The sequence below is a fragment of the Zonotrichia leucophrys genome, chromosome Z, assembly GCF_028769735.1.
Source record: "Zonotrichia leucophrys gambelii isolate GWCS_2022_RI chromosome Z, RI_Zleu_2.0, whole genome shotgun sequence".
Classification (NCBI taxonomy): Eukaryota; Metazoa; Chordata; class Aves; order Passeriformes; family Passerellidae; genus Zonotrichia; species Zonotrichia leucophrys.
This window is the reverse complement of record NC_088200.1, coordinates 39,962,331-39,986,339: the sequence shown is the minus strand read 5'-3', so window position 1 is coordinate 39,986,339 and position 24,009 is coordinate 39,962,331. Positions and strand designations below refer to the sequence as shown.

Genomic DNA, 24,009 nt, shown 5'->3' with positions numbered 1-24,009 from the left:
ACATGAGCTTGAAGTCAAGGTACAGAGGTGTTCTAACTTCATCTCTTAGCCTGTCACAAGTCATTGTAGGAGAGTAAGAGAACAGCTTTGAGCACTCCCACCTTAGGGTGGCAGGCAAGGAGACTGCACCATCAGATACAAATTGTGGTCATGTTGCAAAAAAGCAGGACAACTGATATCTCAATAAAGTACTGCTAAAATCTCAATCCCTTTCTTTACAGAGCTGCTCTACTCTGAAACAATCTGCATTTAAACAGCTAAATCTGCAAGAGGGAAGAGAACAATACCTGGAGACTTCATTAATGAAAACATACTAAATGGAGTTCAAGGTCTACAATGCAAACACGAAAATAAATTTCTAATCCTCTCCTTTCTGTGATTCTGCTCTTGGAAGGAGAAACATTTTATCCCACATCTCTTGAAGAAGTGCTGAACTGCACCAAGTGCCAAATCTAAGGTCACCTTGCTGTGAGAAGGGATCAAAAAAGCAAAATAATGGAGTCATAATTCAAACAGATTAAAAAATACAGTGTCTCTCAAGGGTTTTCTAAAATGTAATTATAAAGGTAAAAAAAGCTTCTTCTTTTCTTAGCTATAGAAAAGTTAATTGCAAACTTTGTAAAACTTACTATTTAGAAACAAAATATTTAATGGCTGCCTGAGCTAAGCATCTGACCTAGAAATGATTTTCAGAAGCAAACCCCAGCTGAGCTTCTGTGTTTACAATCATGATTACGATTGTCCAATTTTCTAAAAGCAAACATAGCCATAGAGTATAAATTTGTCTCCGGTGGGTCTAAGTCCCAACACAGACTGAAGAAATCCTCTCTTATCCAGCCAGTTCTCATATCTTATAATGAGCCCTATCACACAGTGGAGTAATTAAGAGTTGATTTTATATAGGAGAACAGCACAGGGGCTTACTCATGACACAGGTATAAGGCATCCATAATGAAACAGTGCAAGAGAAAAGCTAGGGGGAAAAGGATTACTTACAGTCTTTATCTCAAATTACAGCAGGCTTTGTTTGCTAATACCATTAACTTACCGGGTCAATTTTAAATCTTGGAACCTATTTACACTGTAGAAAAAGACTTCTCTTTATGCACAGAAATTGTACTTACTGTGTCTACAATATATCACTTTATTGACTATATTCATGTTATGGCATAAATATTTTTGAATCAGATGTGCAGCTTAATGCATATAAATACAAAACTTCAGTGGATAAAACACAAGTCAGAATGAGAGTGTCAGATTTTTTATAACATACCTATACAATTACCTAGTGTTTAAAAATTGTTAAATTTTGCTTGTTCCCAGAGAAAGCCCACATGGCAAAAGAACTTTTATATAATGCTAAGTATCACTAGTAAAACAATTCCCAACAAAAGGTACAGCATGTATCAGAATATAAAGAACAGCAGTTTAAACACAAGCAGGAAAATCACACAACTGGAGTGCTTTAAAATGTTGTTGTGAAATGCTGATACCACATTTCAGTGTGTAAGTCCTACCATATTTCCCTGAAACCTGGTAGTGAAACAAACACATTGCAAGTTTAATTTCACACTGTCTACTCACAGCTAGTTCTGTGTACTTCAAAATGTCCTTTGCAAAATGGCCAAAAAAATCCCTTTATCTACCTGCTCAGACATGAAGAGGTTTCAGCTTTTGTTTTAGTTTTCTTCTTTAAAATGTAGGACAAGAATCGTGTTAAACAGGATCGAGGAATCATCATTATCTCTTGCACTAAGTATCAAATCCGCTAACCAAAGATGCTGCAGAAGTAGCTTTTTTTTACTCATCTTTCCTGTGATTCTCAAAATCAAATCTGCCATATAATTAATACCACGAATGTAATGTATGTAACTTATACTTATGTGCTGGAGGAGGAAAACAGTGCTCAGGAATGCTGCTTTTTAAGATGTCCACATGCAAAAGGAAAATTTCACAAGTTCTATGCACACTTCACAAGAAAATATCATAAACTCACTTTTAAAGCATAGTAGTTTTACAACTACTGCAGCCTTACATTGTAGTGGTACCAGTGAAAGTTCCATGACATTAGGAACTTCTGCTTTCTATACTTTCCTGAAGAGCACTTCACATCACACATTTGTATCTGTGCGTATGTTCATTGGTTTAAAATTCACAGAAGATTCTGAAACTGAAATATAAAACTAATAACTTACTACTAATTTATCTATCTGGCTACTTAACACATTAACTTACTAATTTTTTTTCTGACTTCAAATATATGATACTTTACCACATGAGACAGAACTTACATATCTGTACTTGAAAAGACATCATTTTAACTCATGAATCTTGACTAGCTGATCACCATCTTTTCATTTGCTGTCACAATGTTCTGTTTCCAGCTGTGTCATAACTTCTACTAAAAATGTCAGATACATTCATGAGACAAGCAGTTTCTAATAAAGTCAGGAATTTTGGAAAATCCTGCGTGTATTTTAATAAATATTTCATACTTGCACCTTTACTTTTTTGGTTAACAAATGTGTTTATAGACTTTTTAGGTAAAGCCAATATTTTCTAAGTGACTACTTAAGTCATAGGGTGATTCCATCAATGTAATTCTAAGTTGATCAGTAGGGCTGCTTAGAGAAAAAGGGACTTGCTACATATCAACATATTATACTCCCTAAATAAATTACCTCATACAACTTGAAGGCAATTTTTAATTTATATAGAAAATCATATTCTTCTGCTACGTCCAACACTGCAATCTATTCTCTAATATTCTCTTATTTAAGTAAATACTAAGTTGTTTTGGTTTGGGTTGTTTTTTTTTTTTATATCAGAGCTAAAAAAGGATCTTTATAGGCCAAGTACAGTAGTCACCATACAAAATTGTCCTGCCTCTGATGCTACTCCATAATGATACCCTGTGTATCTAATACAACACCATCTCACATTCACAGTGTCTAACATATGTGATGCTTCTGATTTTACCATCTAGACCCCACAGACATATCCTGGATTTTTGACAGAATTCAGATAAAAACTTACAGATGCAGAGAAAGTGAAATGGCCTGCTAAAATATCACTGTTTGCAGAGATGTGGAATGGGAGCAAACAATAAATAAAAAAATACTTTAAACATAAAAAAAATACAAATTTTAAATATAAGTTTTTCCCTCTCAGGTGCCTTTAAGTAATTTCTTAATATGATCAGTCATTGTCTGTTATTCATAAGTAGCTTGACAAACTAAAGGAAAACAACTCATTCATATTTTGTAACACAAACAGATGGCTTTATTAAAAGATACTCTTTCTTAAAAAAAATCTTTGACGTTTCCTTGAGTTGTGTTTTAAGATACGTATTTGTCTTACAATATAAACCATTAAGTATGTGTCCCATGTCTCAATATACATTTATGTGATTGTCACTTCTGTATTTAATACTCAGCCTTCTCTTCGGGACAGAATGTTAAGAAGTGGCACTACTGCTACACTGTTGTACACAGACAGCAATACTACAAAAGGCACTGTGCAAAACAGCAGGTGAGGCTGTATGTGGAGCAAGTCATATTGAACAGAGCAGCTGTAAATCCTAGGAAGAAGCCCAGTGTAACAGGAAAGAGGCAGGTGCTGAGTGGGGTAGTGACCAAAGCCAAAGTGAAGGCAGCAGTGGCACCACAGAACATAACCTCACCTGAGCAAAGCATCTGCATAAATCACAGAGAATTCAAGAAGAAAAATCTGAGATGAGAGCCTGAAATTCATGCCCCCTTGTCTGTCATATCTCAACAACTAATCCTAGTCAGACTGCTTGAACACATCAGGAAACATGCATATGTTAAGGTTGAGAACGGCTGTAACGAAGTCAGTGAGCAAAATCTACAAAGACAGGAACACAAAACCAATTCTGCCTAATTTTTTTTTAATCACCTTCCCCTCCTATAGAGTCTTGCACTAAGCTTTTCTGTCATGAGAATGGTATGAAATGCAATTATTTTGTATCCACTTTTGCTGTCAGCACCGAGTACTACACACAGGCAGAATGGGCCATTTTAGCATATTCAGTTCATTTCTGGGTTTTCAGTTTTCCTAGATTCTGCTTCTAATAACATGTCCGTGAAGTCTAGTTTGTTTCACCTCTCACCTCAATTGATATTTTAAGCTATGCTTTCCAGAGGGAATCACAGCAAAGGTAAAGAAAAGAACCACTTTTTTTTTTTTTTTCTGGGCCTAAAACCCCTACTAAACTTATTTTGTAGACAAAGCAAAAAAATCACTAGAGGACTTGAGTTTCAAATTTAGTATTTCATTCCTCAAACTACTAGATGAGAGAAAGTGCTCCAAAAAGCATAATTAATCCCAGTGCACATTGTGCACTGGGAATCCACACAGACAGCTCCTACAAACAGTAACTGGCTGCAAAGGGTGCAACACCTTAAGTCTGCTTGAAAAGGTCTTAGCACAATTCCAAAAGGAGGGATTTTAAAATGGGGAAATGGAGAGAGAGGCAATAAATTTAAAAAAGGAAACCTTTGGGAAGTTTATGACCCACAAAGATTTTAAGAACTTTCAGAAAAGTGAAGGGGGGGGGGGGGGGGGGGGAAGAAAGGAAAAAAAAAACAACACCTGATCACAATCTAATATAGAACCTCTATAAAATGACATAGCTACAAGATTCTGACGGAATCCAACTTAAAGATCATCATTAGAATTTCCATTCTGTTTAAAATACTCAGAAGGAAACATAATCCACAAAAATTAATTGCTACTGCTTCTAATTGTTCCATGGATTTTGTAACAAACATATGCTCCACTTGTTGGCAATGTCACATATGTTGCATAGAACTATTCCTTGAGATTTGAACTAAATGTCTTGGACACTGCTAAAAACAAGAGCACAGCCAACGGGGGCAAAGCTATCCAGACAGAACACCGAGTTGGAGAGGATGGAAAGGCACAGCAGAGAAGCACGCAGCTGGCACAACACTGCTACAAAAGCCAGAAGGAGGAGAAACCAGCTGGAAAAGAGATCTGGATAAAGGCAGAGAGAAGGTGGAAAAACCTGTGTCAGAGAAACAAACTGGGGGGGGAATAAGAAGAAATAAGAAGAAGAATCTTTCCAATGGACCACTACCTCTGAAACCAGGACCTGGGAGTTAATGGAAAGAGAGGCGACTGACGAAACAGACAAGTGGGCAAGGCAGGATGGTGCACAGCCCACACAGAGGGGAGACCAGGGACAGACTGGTCTGTACCAATTTGAATATTGCGTTCTCAACACTTTCTTTTCTCAAAAAAAAAAAAGTATTTTTCACTAAATCTTCAGAACAGATATAACATGGGACAGAACAAGAATTTTGTAACCATTAGTTCTGCACATCTTTGCAGACACTTTAAAATGTAAAGACAGCACAGTGAAGAATATTCTAGGCAAATGGGAAATATCACTTTTAAAAAAAGGGCACACCTATCAGAAGAAATCAATTCTTTTCTTTACTCAGTTACAGAGTCCCTGTGTGATGGCATGCAAATCGCAAACTCCAACTTTTCATGAGCAGTAGCCAATAAAATATTACAAAAGGAAGCTGTAGAAGTATTGAGCTACTACATTCACAGTTTAAGTCAGCTAAGTGTGGCTAAAAGTGCCACAAGAAAATACTAAAATTTAAAACTCAAGTCACTGGCATCTTCAGTTGGATATTTTAAATCTACAAATATTTCAGCCTTTATACATTTTTATTTAATGTTCCATAGCTGTAAAATACAGACAGTAATACAAACTAATCCACAGGAGTACTGTAATTTTAAGTCATTTTTATCAAGTTTACAGATGCAACAGTGAAAGTATTACAAAAAACGTCTAGAAGGAAGTTTTTTTTCTGGTAGCTGGTTGTAATAGTGAACAGTATGTCTGCACATTATATACTCTGATAAAGGAATATGAAATAAATGAATCTTTCCAATGGACCACTGTCTGTGGGAAAAAAAATTCTTCTGTTCATAAACTTAAAGATTACATATAAACACAACTAGGGTGAACTGAAGTTGAACTGAAACCCTAGTTTTGACAGTCTAATTTTTCAATACTTGATTTTGTAACCTCTCCTGTTCTTTCACACTGAGTTTCTTGATGAGTGTAAGAATGGCCTACTAAGATGTTAAGTGTTCAATTTTAGATTTCTCTAAACAAAAAGTACTGAACATCTTGCTGTTATGCAATCATGTCAAAATACATGAACTGTCTGAAAATCTTAGCCTGACATTTTACAAGCACTTGTCTGTGAAACACTATGTAAAAGTATGTTTGGTTCATTTTTATTAATACAATAGGTTCTTCATGAAAATACTTAGAGAGAAAAGCACAAAAAAAATTTAAAAATGCAAATTAAGTAGCAAATCTACAATAAAGCACCTCAATGAAAGTATGAAATTGTAATATCTTACAGCAGCTGAACTGTTATGTTTGCTAAAATAATTATTTTGAAATATCTTAGCAATGAATTTTCAAGAAATTCAACCATTTGTGCACACAACCTTTTAAAAAAGCATTTGTACAAGATGATTACAGACGTAATCACAGCTGACTGAAAAGGACCTCTTGAATTCACACCAAGCAGTATTTCACCCCATTGAATGAATTCAAGACATCTTAATTTTACTGATTTGTAATTATTTTTTTTTTTTTACATTTCTAACTGCAATTGCTCAAACAGAAATGTGTAGTTCTGCTGGTTTGACTTTGGCTGGATGCCAGGGCCCCACCAGAGCTACTCTATCACTCCTCTTGTCAACCAGACAGTCTGGCGCTCAGGTCACACCAGATTTCTACAAGAAGGAGTTGCAGCTCTAGCATAAGAATTTTGAAACTTTCTGGAAGCTTCTAAGTCTACCTGGATAAAACATTTGAATGGAAAACCAAAATGCAAAAGTGAATGGTGAAGATGGCAAATGTATTCCTAGAAAATCTCCAAGGCTGTAATTTACCTTTCAGCACTGGAGCAGCCCAGACATGCACAGGAAGAATTTATGCTCACAAACAATACACAAAAGCAACAACAGAGAATGAGTAAAGAATTGAAAACAAAACAATTTTTACATGCTAATAAACCCATATGTTGAAGAAGAACATGTGCCAAACTTTCTTTTCGCTGAAAGATTACATAGGATGAGTGTAAGAAATTTTACAATACAAATACTGTCAAATGTATGGTCCACACATCATGAAAAGTCTTGCCCCTATTTTGTAAAACAGCCTTGAGAGATATCTTTACAGGCTTTACTTATCTCATTTATGTAAACAAATTGAAAATCTTTGCACCTAAATAGTCTAAACTGCACTCTAGAGATTATACTGTCCCTGTAGAGAATTAAGTTTATTCATTCATGCACTTGTGTCACAACTATGGCACTAGAAAAGCTTATCAAATTAACCTACATTTTAGTGTCTTTTTAAAGGAGAGATTTATTATCTTTGTTTCCAAACATATTTTCTTCCTCACGTGTAAGTATTTTTAGCAGTTGGAACGTGCTAAAATACAGTAGGTAACTTAAATCTAATGCATAATCTGAAGTAAAAAAAAAAAAAAAATTTCCTGAAGAGTGATTTTTAGAAGTACTTGTACACCTAAATATCCAGGCAGGTATGTTCTGGAGTTTCTAGAAGTGTACATAAGACTAATTCGCAAAAGTTCTCTGCTGTCATTGGCCAAAAGAAGACCTCACCATCCCATCAACAAATAAATATCTTTTCCCATAATACAAGAGATTGCATTTGGTTTGCACAGCAAATCCACTAGACAGTAGAAAGATGACTGGATTATCACATCAGGGCTTTATGAAAAGTAAACACTAGTTTCCCTAAGGCACCTAAGAAAGACACACTGATAATGTTAAAAATAGCAGCAAGAAATTTCTAACAATATCAGGTAGGATGATTTTTCTCATCTTACATGCCCTCAAGAACTTTTCCCTTCAGCACTCCAATGATAACAATAAAACTCCTTTAAAAATGCACAGTGAATTTACTCCTGTTATATTTTTATACAAGTTATTTACATAAAAATCAACATTTAACTCTAACACAATACTATTAGAAATTTACTACAACAGAAAGTGAAATATGGTAAATAATTATAAACATTTAAAAATCACTGAGCTTAATTTTCCTTTTCCTTTATGCAACATATTTTACACTGTTAAAGAGAATATATTCCGCCTAGCAGCCTGCTTTTTCTGATCACATGTATTTCTCAAATAAATAATAAAAAGAAGACTGCATACATAAATGGTCAGATACTGCTGCTTTTTCATACCTGAAAGTTGTTGCAAATGAAGGTGAATGATCCACAGCACTTTTGCTTTCAAAGAAAAGTGAAATGGATTGCTCACATCTTTCCTAGAATTTGTGAAGTCAAACACAGGACCTGGATTTCAAAGTGAAGTATGAAAATTCTTTTAATACTAAGTGTCTTCTGAAGTCGTAGTGAACCACTTCACATACAATTTAAGCAATTATCATAGGAATTAAATGAAACAAAAATGAATTCAAGGAATCTACTAGTTCAAATAAACTCCAATTAGACTGCATTTAATCCTCTTGGTCAAATATGTTTGAATCCTTAATTTCCCTTCTCTGCTAATATTTTTATTCACATTTAATAAATGTTATTTTTGGTCTGATAGTTTAAGTCACCTTTTCAGGAAAAAAAAAGCACCTTCACTAAAGACATACTTTACATTCTATTATCATTTTACAATTCAGAACCTCTCACCAGCTGCATGTACAAAGTAAGTTAATTCTGTTAAATACAAAACAAAAGCATACTGCAGCCCAGTAATGGCTAAGAAATGTACCTTAGGAAAGACACCTACTTTCCACTTCTCTCACCTCTTAGCATTGCTTTTCATTTTGTTTGCCTTCTAGTAAACATCTCCCTTCTTGGATGCTGTATCATTAATTCCTCGAAATGCATTTTCATTACCAGCAGCATCACCAGAGCTTGTCAACATGCTCATACTTATGAGTCTTCTTCAAAAATTACCCTATTCCAGAAATTTCTATTAAGAAATCAGCAAATATTTCCCTTTTTTCTACCAATGCAGAGCTCTCTCTGTGGAAATTATAGCTCTTACAATTTCTCTGTGCAAATTCACACAAGAACATGCAGGTGATAGTTTTACTGGCTGTTTCATGATTCAGGGAATAATGTTTTCCACAAAAATTTTTATATAAGTAAAGTTGGACTAAACAAAGCTACTCATTACAAATGTGACACTTAGGTTTAAAATACTCATCCCTATAAAAGTAGGTATGATTCATTAGGTCTTCTTCATTGTTACATTAAATAGTTGTTTCTGTTAGTTAGGATTAATTTATTAAATGTTACTGATAAAAAGGCAGTATTTTTTCATTGTTTTAAGTTACACTAAAGAAAACTTCCCAGTTTTAACTGGGTGTCTATTTAAGAAATTATAGGTGAAATTTAAGAAACTGGTTTCTTTTTTTAAGAAATACAAACAAGCAGTTCACAAAATTATTTTAATCTAAAATACATACTAAGCTTTAGCAGCTAGGATAATAGCTGATTTGGCAAATTGGAAATGGAACTTATCTTACTGCTTGATGGCCAATAATTGTTTGTATAAAGGTCTCACTCACCTCTTCACAGCATGAATAACAAAATAAGAATAAGCAGAGTGAGTAAAGAAAAGAGCACAGTGCCAGAATAAAGTAAAAATGCTTTCAATTATTCACAGAGACATAATGTGCTTCTTTATGATCAAGGAGCAGTCATGGAGAAAACAAAAGAACAAGACTTTCAAACACAGTAGTGTAATGAGCTTCAACAGGCTTGTAGTCTCCACAGTGCACAAAGCAAAATGGACAGAGAAAAGTATGCAGAATTCCAGCCTAAGCCACTAACACTGCCATTTAAACAGAGCACACAAATTTCATTAAGCATTTATTAAAATTGAAGTTATCCGTGCACATAAACACTTCTGTCACAGAAAGATACAGAACAAAATAAAAATCCCAACCTCCTTTCCCACAATTATGTACTTCTAAAGACAGAATTCTTCCCAGACCACTTTCCCTCTTGTTATTTTCTCTGTATTCATTGTTTCCCACATTCTTCTCATTATCTCTATTCCCCTACCTTTTCTATCTATTGCTTTGTAGTTATTTTCTTTTTTGTTCTTTTATCTTTTTTCTACTGCTGCTAAAACTATGCTCCAAAGAGGAAAAACTAGGTAATGCCTCAGGGAATTTCATGCAGTAAAGAGGGCTCCAGGTACAGTGCCATTCACCAATGTGAGTATCACCTTCTGCTGTGCACAACCTCTCACTCCCAGAACACTTCTGCACATGGGATGTCAAACTGCATGGGCACTTTAACAGACACACTGTGTATCCACATAATTCTCAGCCTGGCTGAAAGCTAGGCTACAGCCACAGAGATAAACACATGGAAATTCTGTGCCAAATATCACTGTGTGACCCATTTCTGAGTATGGTCACTCACCACCAAGGTACAAGCAATGAGCGCCTTTCTCCATGCTCATCTCACCAGGCTACAGCCCCACACAAGGACACTTTGCTTAAAACACACAAGCCCATGCTTGCAAGCTCAGACATCCCCAGCAAAACCCAGAAGGAAGCTGTAACAGGCACACCTTCCATAAAAAAACAACGGAAGGAATCTTACTTACAGCATCCTATAACCAGTAAGACCCACCTGAACTTAAAGCAAAGATGAAAGTTATGTCCAGAAATCAAACAGGTCACGTAAACCAAGATGTCACTATCAATCAAGGCTGGTAGAGCTGCCCGAGGGACATAATTAAAAAAAGTACACTGTAATTAACTAATTAAAGGCCAAAAGAAATGCTGAATAATGCTTTTATTCAGTATTTCTGCTCTTCTTATATAGGTGTCAGAAGTTTATGAATAAACTTGGAACAAGCTGTGCCACAGGCATCACGTGTCCAAGAAAATAGAGAAAGTGCATTTGATCAGTTTCGAGGCAAAGTATTTTGAACTACCTACTTCTCCTCTCAACCCCTCTTGAGAGCTATTACTGAAGAAAAATATATTGGACATGGATATTTTTTTTAACTGAAATAAGAGTTTCCATAACTTAAGCCGTTAAAAGCCCCCATCAGCAACTTCCTTCATTTTCAACACACAAATGCTAAAAATTACATGTATACAAGCTAACTCTAGTCTACATTGCAAAGAATTAAATGAGGGTTCACAGACTCTTTGGAAGATGACCGATATTTGGTAGCACAGTTTCATACATAATATAAAATCACAAAAAAGGTGCTATCTCTGTCTCAAAATCATTCCTAAGTAAAATATCTAACCACAATTAGTCTAGGAAACTCCAAAAATAGAACATATGTGGTCAAGACACAAATCACACAGAACCGACTGAACTCTGTAACAGAGTTTCCCTGTATTGCAGACTTCCCATATAAATTTTACCTAAACACCTAGAATTAAAAAGTAAAGACAGAATGCTGGCACACAGCACCAAGCACATGAAATTCAAAGATGAACAGCAAACCATCACCACCATTTTTTTGCCACTTGGGACATGCTCTTAAGGAAAAACCATATTCCCTAAACAGTTTCTGGAAAGTGATCAACATTTTGATTTGTATTGCTGGAAAAATGTTTAAAACTGTTCCTTGAAAGACAGTTGTATGTGGAAGATCTTACATTCTCAAAAGTGTATCTTCATTTTTTAAATATATCTTAGCTTCAGCAAGACAGCAATAAAATGATACAAGTAGCTTCTACTCAGTGAACTTTTTCAACCATTATTGACTAGGTGTGTGCATAAATACACATTTGAAATTAAGCTTGGCTGATACATAACAAAGTCCCTAATTAAAAAAAAAAAAAATAAATACAGGATACTAGCGTATCTCATTTTGATTGATCTTAAACACAGCAATGGGCTAAAGGTCACTGCAGTGATTTTTCCCCAACATTTGAATTCTCTTTCCATATGAACAAATGTTTTAAAAAAATATTGAAAAAGTTATCACGACTTACAGAAAAGTCTGAATGAACATGAAACTTTGTTCAGATTTTTCTTCCAACACCTCCTTTGTTTGTTTCAAACAAATTTAGTTGGCCTCATCCCTATTATGCATTATCATAGCAAAATAAAAAGACTGTCTATTTTCTGCCAAGTATCTGCTTCTATAAGAGCAAGGATTTTATTAAAAAATGCCAAGGAACCCAGCAGTGCTGAGATTACTCCCATTAAGACAGTAAAAATGAAGGAAAAAAAGAGACATCTGACTATAGCCTCAGAGAACATGCACCAAATAGCATTTTCTTAACATGCTCTAATAGATTCAGGCAGAGAAGAGAATTTGATTTGGAAATGAATTATCAGCTGTCACAAAACATGGACATCATTAAAAAGAGAAAATATGGCAAACATGATACAGCCTATCCTTTTTTAAGCTTAAATCTAAAATATTACCAAATTAATAGTCAAAAACCAGTTAAAATTATGTCAAGATAAAAGCTCAAATATAAACCTTTTTTTAACAGTCCTACAATTAGGAATACAAAAAAAAAAAAAAAAAAAACCCAAAAAACAAATTCATATTCACTTTTGTCCTGCAATTTCCACCATCTGTACTTCTGGTAACAGACAAAGTTTGAAACCTGTTAAACAACTGCACTTTAAGAATATAAAGTCCACCTATAAAATCCATTAAAAAAGAAATCTAATGGAAGTCCAATCTGAAAACTGCTACATCAAAGATATTGTATAGAAAGCAGAAACTCTGATGCAAAACCAAACACGAAATCCCACTACAAAAAAAAATGTCTATTGTCTCTTCCTGACTTTAGGAATACCAAGTTCAAACTCAATGAAAATGGACTCTGCACAGGACTTCATTCTTTTCCTTATGTGAGGCATAAGATTTCATTTAATTTTTAGGAGGCATTCTGGATTAAACATCCTTATTCATATCACAGCACCTTCATGCTGCCAACTGGCAGGAAACTGGAAATGGAGTGCTGTATTCCCCTCATTAGTCACCATAATGCCCCCTTCTGGGAATCTGTACAATACAGATACGTAGCTACAGGTCAGCCTTTCATTCTATTCAAGTACATGTCAAAAATCCATATACCAAATTACTCAGTATGTATCAGACCTAAAAACAGCATTAAGGACAGTAGAATATAATAGGTATCCAAAGGCATGCAATGCAGAAAATGTAGCCTTTTGGCACAGGATTCCCAAAACCAAGGTGCAGTAGGAGAACTGATACTTCAGGCCCAAGCACCTCTTCTTCTCTATGCAGAAAATAGGGAAAGGTACTTCCCTCACCCTATTTTGCACAGGCTTCTTTTCAAAAACCTTCCCTTTCTTCTCAGTAACATATACAGAATTCAATTCATGTTTCACCTTCCTTCAAGAAATTATTTAATATAGAATCACTAGAACACCAAAATCTACAAATATGTCATTCATGTAGTATACCTCAGCTTGCACATATATTCAGTAAAGTACAAAAGGAGCACAGATGTGCAAATGAGTATGAGCAAAGAAATGCAAACCAGGCACACAATGAATCAAGACTGTCAACTGTGAGAACTAAATGTCAATTTTCTTGAAGACTACTTCCTATCCCAGCTTGTTTCAAGACAAGAAGGTACGTATCATTTAGGATGGAAACCAAAAGGAGGTATTCAAGCACCTTAACACTTCTAGGAAAACATGTTTCTCAAAATGTAAATTCTGCACCTGAATGGGTGAAGGGAAAGTGTACTGAATTTTTATCTTCTCACTTCAGTGTCCAAAAGCATAGCTGAACAAGTGCTGGGTTCAAGTTGCAAATCACTTCATAAGAGGCAAGTGGGACAACTCTTGTCACCTAAAAAAGCTCTATTCCCAATGGACAAATGAGCAGCCTTTTTAGTTACATAATCAAGGCAATAAAAATTGATTTAGCAGTTTTGAGATCAGAAAACTAATGGAGAACAAGTTAATTTAAAGTTCCTCCATTACTTCTGTAAGAAAAAATTCTAAAACAATACTATTCTCAAGAATGTCAACAAAAACAATAGGGTATGGGGAGAGGAAACAAAGGAGACAAGCGGAGGAGACCCACAGAAAAAAAAAAGAAAAGAGAAAGAGAAGAGAGAAATTAGAGAAAAGAGAAAAGAGAGAAAAGAGAGAAAAGAGAAAAGAGAGAAAAGAGAGAAAAAAGAGAAAAGAGGGAGAAGAGGGAGAAGAGGGAGAAGAGGGAGAAGAGGGAGAAGAGGGAGAAGAGGGAGAAGAGGGAGAAGAGGGAGAAGAGGGAGAAGAGGGAGAAGAGGGAGAAGAGGGAGAAGAGGGAGAAGAGGGAGAAGAGGGAGAAGAGAAGAGAGAGAAAAGAGAGAAAAGAGAGAGAAGAGAGAGGAGAGAGAAAACAACAACAACAACAACAAAAAAGCCCCAACAGAATCCCTGTTGTTTCTTTTGTTATCCAACAGTTCTAAACAGAAATATTGCATATTTTGGGCATGAATGATTTTATCATAACAATCTATGCCATTCCATGAACACACAGAATATGAGAAGTGACACTTAATATATACCTCCAGCTATAGCCAAACCCACAGAAATTACTGAAAAAAAAAACTACAAAAAAAGACCACCACAAAAAATCCCACACTTGGAGATGTGTTTGATTATACAAATAACTAAATAAAGTTTGAGACATGAAGTTAAAAAAAAAAAGAACAACAAACCTCTTATTAATTTAGACATGACTAGTTTAGGTAGAACTATCTAAAATAAACTCTTATGCAATAACCAGATCAAAATATATCTATCTCTGACAACAAGCTTATCACATCATTACTTCAGTTTAAAAGTAGGTTCTAAGAAACAATCAGAGAAAAATGCTACAGATACATTTGATCATGACTAGTTTGCTAACTTCCTTCACAAACCATATTTTTCAACGCAATAAAATGTCTGCTGCTGAGACAGGGGCAACTAAGGCAATATGTTTTGAAAACTTACCTAGTACATTATATCTGAAGAACATCTACACTAAGTTCATCCGCATCAATCATCATGTTAAATAAGCTATGTGGGTAATTTATATTTTAATAAAAATGTGCCTAATAAAATTAGTTACATCTCAACCTGTTCTACAGTCCTCATGATAAAGCTCTTCTCTGATTTGTTCAGTATCACTTATAACTTAATTATAAAAAGTGGTGTCATACATATTTGGTTATTAACATTTTAACAACAAGGACGTTTTAAACATCAAAATTTTTACAGAATTGTCCTTTGTCTTAGAGCATGGCACAAGGCCAAGTGTCTAAAGCTACGGTAATACGATAACTTATCTATTTACTACATTTGAAGACATTATTCTCTATGGAGACACAGGAAATTTTCACATACACATGCTTGGATATATCACCAAGGCTGACAATGGTTTAGGTCTGAAAGGCATCCGATTAATTCTGCTAGCTTCTTCTACTTTCCCACTTAACCCAGCTGGAATGGAAAACAAAATCATCAATTGGAGATTTCTGTGAAACTGTCTTTACATTCCCTGCAACTAATGTTGTTTTTTTTTTAATTAATCTTTTTAGAATAAAGGAAAAGCCTAAGATGCTTTAGAGCAGTGACTTTTAAACTACTTATCTAACTTACATGTTGCCAGTTACAGTTGCATAGATACTGTGTTCTTTTCAGCCATATAACAATGCTTTATTTTATTAACTATTAGTGTATGTTGCAACATATAACCATATAATCAGCACTGTATTTATGGATGAAAATCCTGTAGGTTTTTTCTAAATAAAATTTTAAAGCCATAATAATTATTATTAGCATTTATGTATCCTAGCCTAAGACTTCAATACCTGCTGAAGTTGATTGGAATTTATTCACATTTTGCATCAGTGTGATAGCGTAGAAGACTTATTTGATTTAATCAAATCCTATAATTAGGGGCAGATCTCGACCTAGAACACAAGCACAAACACCTGTGCAAAAAAACCTGAATGCAAAAGCTGTGTTATAGCAAATGAATATATTCTTTATGATCTGTTTTACCATTTTTATCTGCATGCAATAGCTAAAGGAGTTCTATTGTTATTTGCAATTTAAATATTACAGCTTAAAGAGAGGCAAATTAATCTTCAAAACAATTTCAGTAATAGAGGTAGGCCAGCATTGTCCAATGCATTACAAACAAAAGTAAAGAGAGGGATGCTACTACCTAAGGTCATTCAGCGAGCCAAGTTGAACAACAAAATATTTCAATCCTAGCCTCATGTTTTAACACTGGTAAATGCTGCCTATCCCAGGCTGTTAGCAGGAACTGTATTTATGCTCTGACAGTAAAGTAGACTCATTGAATGTTTGATGCCCAAAGGAGAAGATGAAAAACAAGAAACCATATGTCTGAAGTCTTTCTGAATATGCCTCAAGAGCATTAGAAATAGGAAAGCAGATTTTCAAAAAAAAAAAAGAAATTTGCCACACAGGAACATCCATTTTAGGATTCCTGACATGTCCTGAAAGAAGAACTAAATGAAATTCAAATGGCAATATAAAAATCAAAGAACTACACAATATATTAGTACTAACACAGTGTATACTAAAAGGTTATTGTACACATGCTTCCTAAGGAGTGCAAAGGCTCATTTTACCACTCCAGCTATAAAACAAGACTCTTCTTCTAATATGTGAAATGAATAAGTTGAAATGAAGGCCTAAATCTAGTTTTTCTTAATTATTACAGCACAGCTTATCACTACACCTAATTTACAACACATGTACTGAGATTCTATCAAGTACTAAAAGTTCTCCCTTCATAAGGGATTTAATCCTACAACAAAACTGAAATAGATGTAAAAAGCATGCCAAGCTTTGCATGAGACTGTCCAAGGGGAAAAAATATATATGTCCCAGAGCAAACAGAAGTCCACAAACAAAAAAGAAAATAAACAGACCACTGAAACGGCGTATGAGCTGATTGCTGAGGCTGTATCAGCTAATCCAGTGGAAAAATAAAAATACATTCTGCTATCTCCATAAAGTTGAGACATTTTTTGCTTGCTTATGAACTCAGGGAACACATCCCACAGAGTACAGCTACCAGGAAGTTTATACAGGCTCCTGAAAGTGCATAAGGAATACTAATACCACAGCTCATTGCTTTTTCATCATGAGTTCACAAATTTTCTCAGTATTTAGAAGTAGGTGCTCCCTTAGTTAAAATTAGAAATAAAAAGATCAACAAATTAAATCCTTTCAAGGAAATGAATGAAGTTATATTGCCCTCTGCTGATGAATAGCTAAAACTGGATATAAAATCAGAGCTTGCCCTCCACTATGAATAATATCTGTTACTGAAACTCAAATATTTGTTTTGTTATTATGTAATTCCAAGACATCCCAAATTTTTGTTTTACAAAGACTTGTCAAAAAAACCCCAATACAAAAGAGATCCAAAGACAAGAAAATATGCAAATGTTAGAAAGAGTTGAAAAATAAACATTACTGATTTCATGTTACTGTTAGATAGATTTACCTACATGATCTCACTTTAAATAATTACTATATGAAAACAGTAATTCCATTCAATTTTTTCACCATTTTTTCCTCAAATTGAGTAACAAATTATATTTAATTTATCGATAAGAAAACCGATCTTCTCCACACTGACTTCAAAGGTGGTTTTAAAAAGGAACAGTATATAAGCAGTTAGGAAAAAACACTATTTTCAGTCTGTACAGACTGTTTGATGACAAAACATAGTTACTTAAACTACAGATCAACCAGTATGCTCTTATATAGCCTACAGATATTATACTGGTTAAACAGATTCACATTTATAAATATTTGAATCATTAGTTAGAATAAATTCTTGCTGCCTTTTAAACTTTTTTTTTATAAATAGTATAGCTTACTGCTGGTAATGCTAATATGTCATTAACATCTGCTGGAGCCAGAGAGAACTGTAAGCCACCAACAGTTTCAATTAACAGCAGTGCACATTCAGTTAGACATACATTGAAAGGTTCAGGTAGATCATATGGCAGTCTAAATTTCATTCCAGCATTAAACCTCCTAGTCCTGCTAAAACAGAAATTCTTTACATTACCTGCAGTTTTATGATGTGTCCATTAGATCACACTAAGTAATTTCATCTCAATTCACATTTTAGCATGTATCTACACAGGCCTCTGATTCCTTTCTATGCTGCTTGAGGTATGATTAGCGGCACACACAGCTTAAGATCACCTTGGAAACAAGGCACTATGTTCTCTCAGCATATAAACAACAATATTGCATTTTTTCAACAGGATGTTTTAATAATATCCTTTTCGTTTTGTTTAAACCACAGAAGGGCTCAGGACTGAGGTAAAATGGAACAAACAAAAAGAAATACTACCTACAGCATAGTCTAAGTAAAAGGGAATTGTGTTCATCTTACCATCAAGTTTTCTTCATTATTCCCATTTTAAAAGCCTTTTTCATCAATATTTGGCAAGCTTAAGACTATATAAAACAGAACCCTAAATTGTGATTTTCTCTAAAATCTTGCCCCTACATATATTTTATTTATATACCAGAGAACTACAAGAACCATTTGAAAAGGAAAAAAGAATAGGTACCATGACAACACTAGTATTTCTTTAACTTTCTTAAGTAGCAGACAGTCTATCAACTAACATTTATAAGCGATGTGACTACACAAAAATATTCAGCTGCCAAAATGATACATCAAAGCTGTAAATAAAAGTCAATTAGCAAATCAAATTGCCAAAGTGAACACCTTTTTAATTTTGTTACTGACCACTATTTTCTCAAAAAAAACCCCTTAAATAACTATCCTAGAAAGCAAATGGATTATAAATGTACTATATGTGCATTTATCTCCATATTATTAAATATATTATCCAAAAGTCATTCTATATGTTTATACAATGCAATTATTATATAATTATGTAATATAATTATTATTTTGTTTGTATTTCATGTTGTTTCTATAAATATGCTAGAAGGTAAAATTTCAAGTCTAGTCTTTCAAGGAAGGGACTTAGAAGCTCATATAGTTCTACCTTTCGTAAGAAAGGTAGCAGAGATTTATCTTCCACCTGAACACATCCCAAATTTCAAACACCAGTTAATGTGAGTAACTTCCCTCTGTACGGAGATCTTGCAGGCTAACTCACCATGCCATAGTATGGTGAAGAATAAAAGTTCTTCAATGAATTCTAAATGCAAATAAAGGCAAATGAAGTTTCTTTAGAATATAATTTCAATTCCTTCACTAAATATGATTGCTTATAAACACAGCCTAGTTTGTAAAAGAATAAAGGAATATTCCTTTATTCCTCATAAAGGAATGCTCCTTCTAAGAGAAAATGCATTAACATCACTAAAACAATTCTTATTCTCACTTGTTATAACTTTAAATAATGCATTCATGTCCAGCAAACAACTTGTATTGAGTTTCTGCCTACAGTAAATCATTGTAACATAGCAGTAAAAACATATTTCTTCAAGCAACAAAATCCTGAGAACTACTGTAACAGAGTAAAAATTTACTTTTAAAAAGAGAAAGATGGGGAGAAAAAGATAAAAGTCTTTAAAAAGTTTTTTTCCTCATTTCTATACATTTAAAATTTCAAGAAATTACGTATATTCTGGACACTAGGGAAGCCCTCAAAAAGAAGAACTGCTGTATGTCACCTGACTTTACACTTTTCTTCTGCAAATTACCAGTATTTCAGACTTTGCAGAGAACAGTTAATTGATCATTCTCATTAATGACCAGTTTAGAGAAAACTGTACCAATTATAACTTGCTTTCAAAAGTCCTACATTATCAGAAAACTTCTTGCATCTCACTTCTTAAGATTCAGAGTATCAACAGAGTTCAATGTAATAATCTGAATAATCCTCTGCTGCTTTTTAGCACACATTCATATATTTTCAATTGTTTACCACTGGTGACAAAACAGAACAGAGACTGTGATGTTATATAGTTTAAGCATTATTTTAAGTAACCAACTAATTCATACTCATAAGGGCAAAAATCAAAGCAAGGATTTTCATTATTCACTGTATTTCTAACATACATTTTTGCTGATTGTTTAAGGAAAAGTTCTAAATTCATTACTGTTTAATAAAAATAGAGTAATTATTAGTTGCAAATTGCAAATAGTGCATCTATATAATACTTTAAACACAGATTTTTGTACTTTACTTCTTGCTGTATCATCTTGGTTAGCAGGACACTCAAGGATAACAAATAAGTACAATTAGCAGTTTACACTAATGACAGGGAGACCCACTGTGCATTATCTTAGGGAAGTAAGAGATGAATAAATATTGTAAATAAGCAACTATACCGCATCAAAATGCTTTAACCCAACATCATTTTTAATTACTTTGAAAATGCTTAATCACACATAAGTTTGAACGGCAAGCATAACCACAGGCTAGGCAAACACAAATCTGTGCCCACATATAAAGCCACTGAAAAAACAATTTAGAAAGCAAGATTATTTTACTGTTAACTATCTTTCAAACCTATGAATAAAGGCAGGAATAATGATAACTGCAAAAACAACTCATGGAAAAATTCCCAGACTTACTTTCTGCTATAATTTTATTATAAAGAACAACAGAATGTACCAACAATCCATTTGCAAATGAAATCTGAGGAGATATAATGACCAAATCAGAGCCCAGAAAGCACCTCAGGACACAAACTGCTGGAGATTTCTGCCTAGTTAGTCAAAATCCCATATAATTTTGATCCCAGCTATAACACTGAAGTGTAATTAGCTCACTGTTTTTTGAGCTGTTCCTCTGACATAAAATCATTTACTTTTGAATAAGCCGTAAAATAATCAAGTCCAACCATTAACTCAGCATTGCCAAGGTTCCTGGAAAGCCTGGCCAATACCTGACAACACCTTCCATGAGGAAATGTGTGATAATACCTTATCTAAAGCTCCCCTGGTGCAACTTGAGACCACTTCCTCTTATCCTATCACTTGTGACTTAGAGAAAAGCCCAACCCTCACCTCACTTCCAGGTGCTTTCAGGCAATGGTAGAGAGGGAGAAGGTCTTCCCTTATGACAAATTATCTGACAGAATTTACGTGGTACCACTGCATTACCAGTAGCTGAAATAGTTACTTTGAACAAAAAAGACTTAGTGAGACAACATCAGATCAATCTTTCTGAATGAGTTCAGGTAAACTAAATGTTAAAGTTCAAAACCTGATGTTTAAAGCTACCACTTAGAGCTGTCTGCCACCAGTATTTGCATAGACCTCTGTGAACTCAGCTAGCTGAATTTCTGCAGCTTTTCAGTCCAGTGTTAAGGTACGTGGCAAATGCCTATAATTAGCTCCACAGCCAGGCTTTCATCTTATCTCCCTTTCAAGATTTCCAGTAGCCTTCACTTTACATGGCTTCTCCTTCACATGCACAGATGCAGACATAAATTGCACATTTCTCACTGGATGCTCATAAGAAAATGCATGTATATCACCTTGGCTTAAATTTATTTTAAACTTTCTTTTCAAAGTGCTAATAGTCCTAACAAAGAGAGGGGAAGAAACCAAAGTAATAGCAATAAATCCTAGCACAGCATTTATGGCCTCAGTTGATACAGCCAGCCTTTCATTCTGCATTGCTCTCGACATAGGCAGTTCTATCAGCGGGCAACTCCCTTGCCAGAAAATGATTTTGTGAGCATTTCAGTTTGAGACTGTTTCAGTGCTGCACAGATGCTAGCTCACAGGGAGAAGCTCCACAGCAAGTTACAGGATGCCCAAGGAAGTTACAAGGTCCTGCTGCACTTTACTAACCATCCCATCAGCTTCAGAAGGTAGTGTTGGCAGCTTCTGAGGCAAGTGGAGCAAAAAATACCCACACTGTTTGGGGACTATATGAAGGCTGGATTTGCTAAGGGGACAAAAGATAAATTCAAGTAGAATTGAGTTGTTGTCCTTCTAATAACTATTCCTCTGTATATGATACCTTCATAGGGAAAAAAAAAATTACATGCTTTTAGTTTAATAAATTTATGAAAGTGTTAACTTAATTAACATGCTTTTTATTCACAGTCATTTTACGAATAGCTCTGGAAGGTAAAACAAGATTACTGAATCTTAATTAAAAACAAAAATCCAAATGAACTGCAGAAGCATAATCAATACAAATTACATTATTTAAATTAAGCAAATTTAATTAAAGGCAGTTGCATTAAATTTATTCTAGTTGGATTCAAAGCTTTTCCAAGTCAAACTGTTTTGTAACAATTTTATAAGCAGCACAGCAGTCAGTAAAATTCCACATTACTCTAAATTAGCCATTATGTGCTAGACACATCATTTTTAAGAAACAAAGTACTGACTAGGTTACATATTGGAGTTCAGCAACAAAGTCAGGGTAAGAAAAATCCACTTCACTCTCTAGACTTCTTCCATACAAGTTAATAGACTATCGCTGTGTTTGATTGTGCAGACCCATGTTCACAAGCAATTGAACAGTTCCGTTCAAGTTAACAACTCTCTCCACTCGCAAGGTAAGTACTCAGTGAGTACATGGCAGAATACCTGGCTCACAGAAAATACCAATCTGCCTACAAAAACACAAGTAGCATTTCTCATACAAGGTGCAGACTCAAAAAAATGCAGGAGACTACCAGGACCCAGTGATAGCCATTATTAACAATGAAATTGTGTTTGAAATTAAATATAATCTGCTTTTTAGAGACGGTGAATTATGCTAGCTATCAATAGGGCACAAACACGCTCAGCAGCTTTCAAAAGTCAGAAACAGAAAAACTGGTTAGCTATAGAATCTTGTCAAAATATATTTCTGTCAAGGTAGCTCAAAAAATAAAAATTTTTCAAATCCTTATTTTTTACAAAGTCAGCATTTCATTTATGTGCTGAAAGAACAGATTTTAATAAATTTATTTCCACATTCTACCCCTCACAAGACCATGAAATTCACAGGCATGACAATGTTTCAGAGTTCTCATAATCTAAAAAAACCTTTGAATTAAACCCTAATTAAACAATTAAAGCAAGGACGTCATAATTCTGAATATCAGATTCAATAACAGCAGCCTTTTTAAGACAGAGGGGCAGTTTCTTTTAAGAAGCCTGACTGACTAGGTTGCAAGATCAAGCAACAAAACTTGCCACACCATTAAAGACAGACCACAAGGATCTTTCAGCTACAGCCACCAGAGAACTGTAAGACAGCTTCATCTTTTCTGGGCAGAAGATCCTATAATAATGAAGACAAAGTGAAGATTGATTTAATATTTCTATCTAAAATGTGTACCTTGGTATATCTATGACTTGTTTCTAAGCTTAAGAAACAAATATTGAAATGATTGAATATTGAATATTAGATACAGACAGAGATACAGAGATAGATAGATAGATAGATAGATAGATAGATAGATAGATAGATAGATAGGCCACAGTGATAATTGCTAGCTGGTTAAAAGTTTGTCAGTCTGCTTCCCTGGAAGCAATATGTGGGGACGTGCTATATTTCAGACATCAAAGATCCACAGTGGTAAAGATTAGAAAACTTTTGCATAGGTTCTTCCTTTCAATGATCTGGCCATCAGAAACTAATAAATATTGCTAACAAGCTTCTACCTTTTGAGTTTAGAATCTTTTTTTGTTGTAATCAAAGCAAAGTACGTGAGGGAAGGAGGACAAATATGGCAAGGTAAACCATCTACCTGCCCAGCATTCTGCTAATACAGCAAATGCTGTATTTAGAAATGTCTTACTGAAATCCCCTAAATTGAGTCTGCATCACCTCTTCGTTTAGATTTACTCATTAGTGCTAACTCTTTCTGATAACTTTGCAAGCAGGGGACCAGGGCAGAATTCAAATATTCTAATGATTTCCTAAAAACGCACCAGTGACACTGTCTTTTATGGCATGCTGTCAACTGTTTGGTTTGTTTC

The 24,009-nt window shown here is 34.5% G+C and overlaps 1 protein-coding gene across 3 annotated transcripts in view; it reads right to left on the bottom strand.

Annotated features, from left to right (window-relative positions):
- The window catches only part of KDM4C (lysine demethylase 4C), a 243,700-nt gene that overhangs the window by 153,614 nt on the left and 66,077 nt on the right, over positions 1 to 24,009 (bottom strand). Inside the window, exon 9 of one of the 3 annotated variants that reach the window (XM_064736292.1) lies at positions 23,229 to 23,308. The exons of the other annotated variants lie outside the window; for them this stretch is intronic. Coding sequence (XP_064592362.1) covers positions 23,252 to 23,308 — 57 coding nt within the window. The 3' untranslated portion in view covers positions 23,229 to 23,251. Of the gene's footprint in view, positions 1 to 23,228; positions 23,309 to 24,009 lie in introns of those variants that run through there. 3 annotated transcript variants of the gene reach the window in all.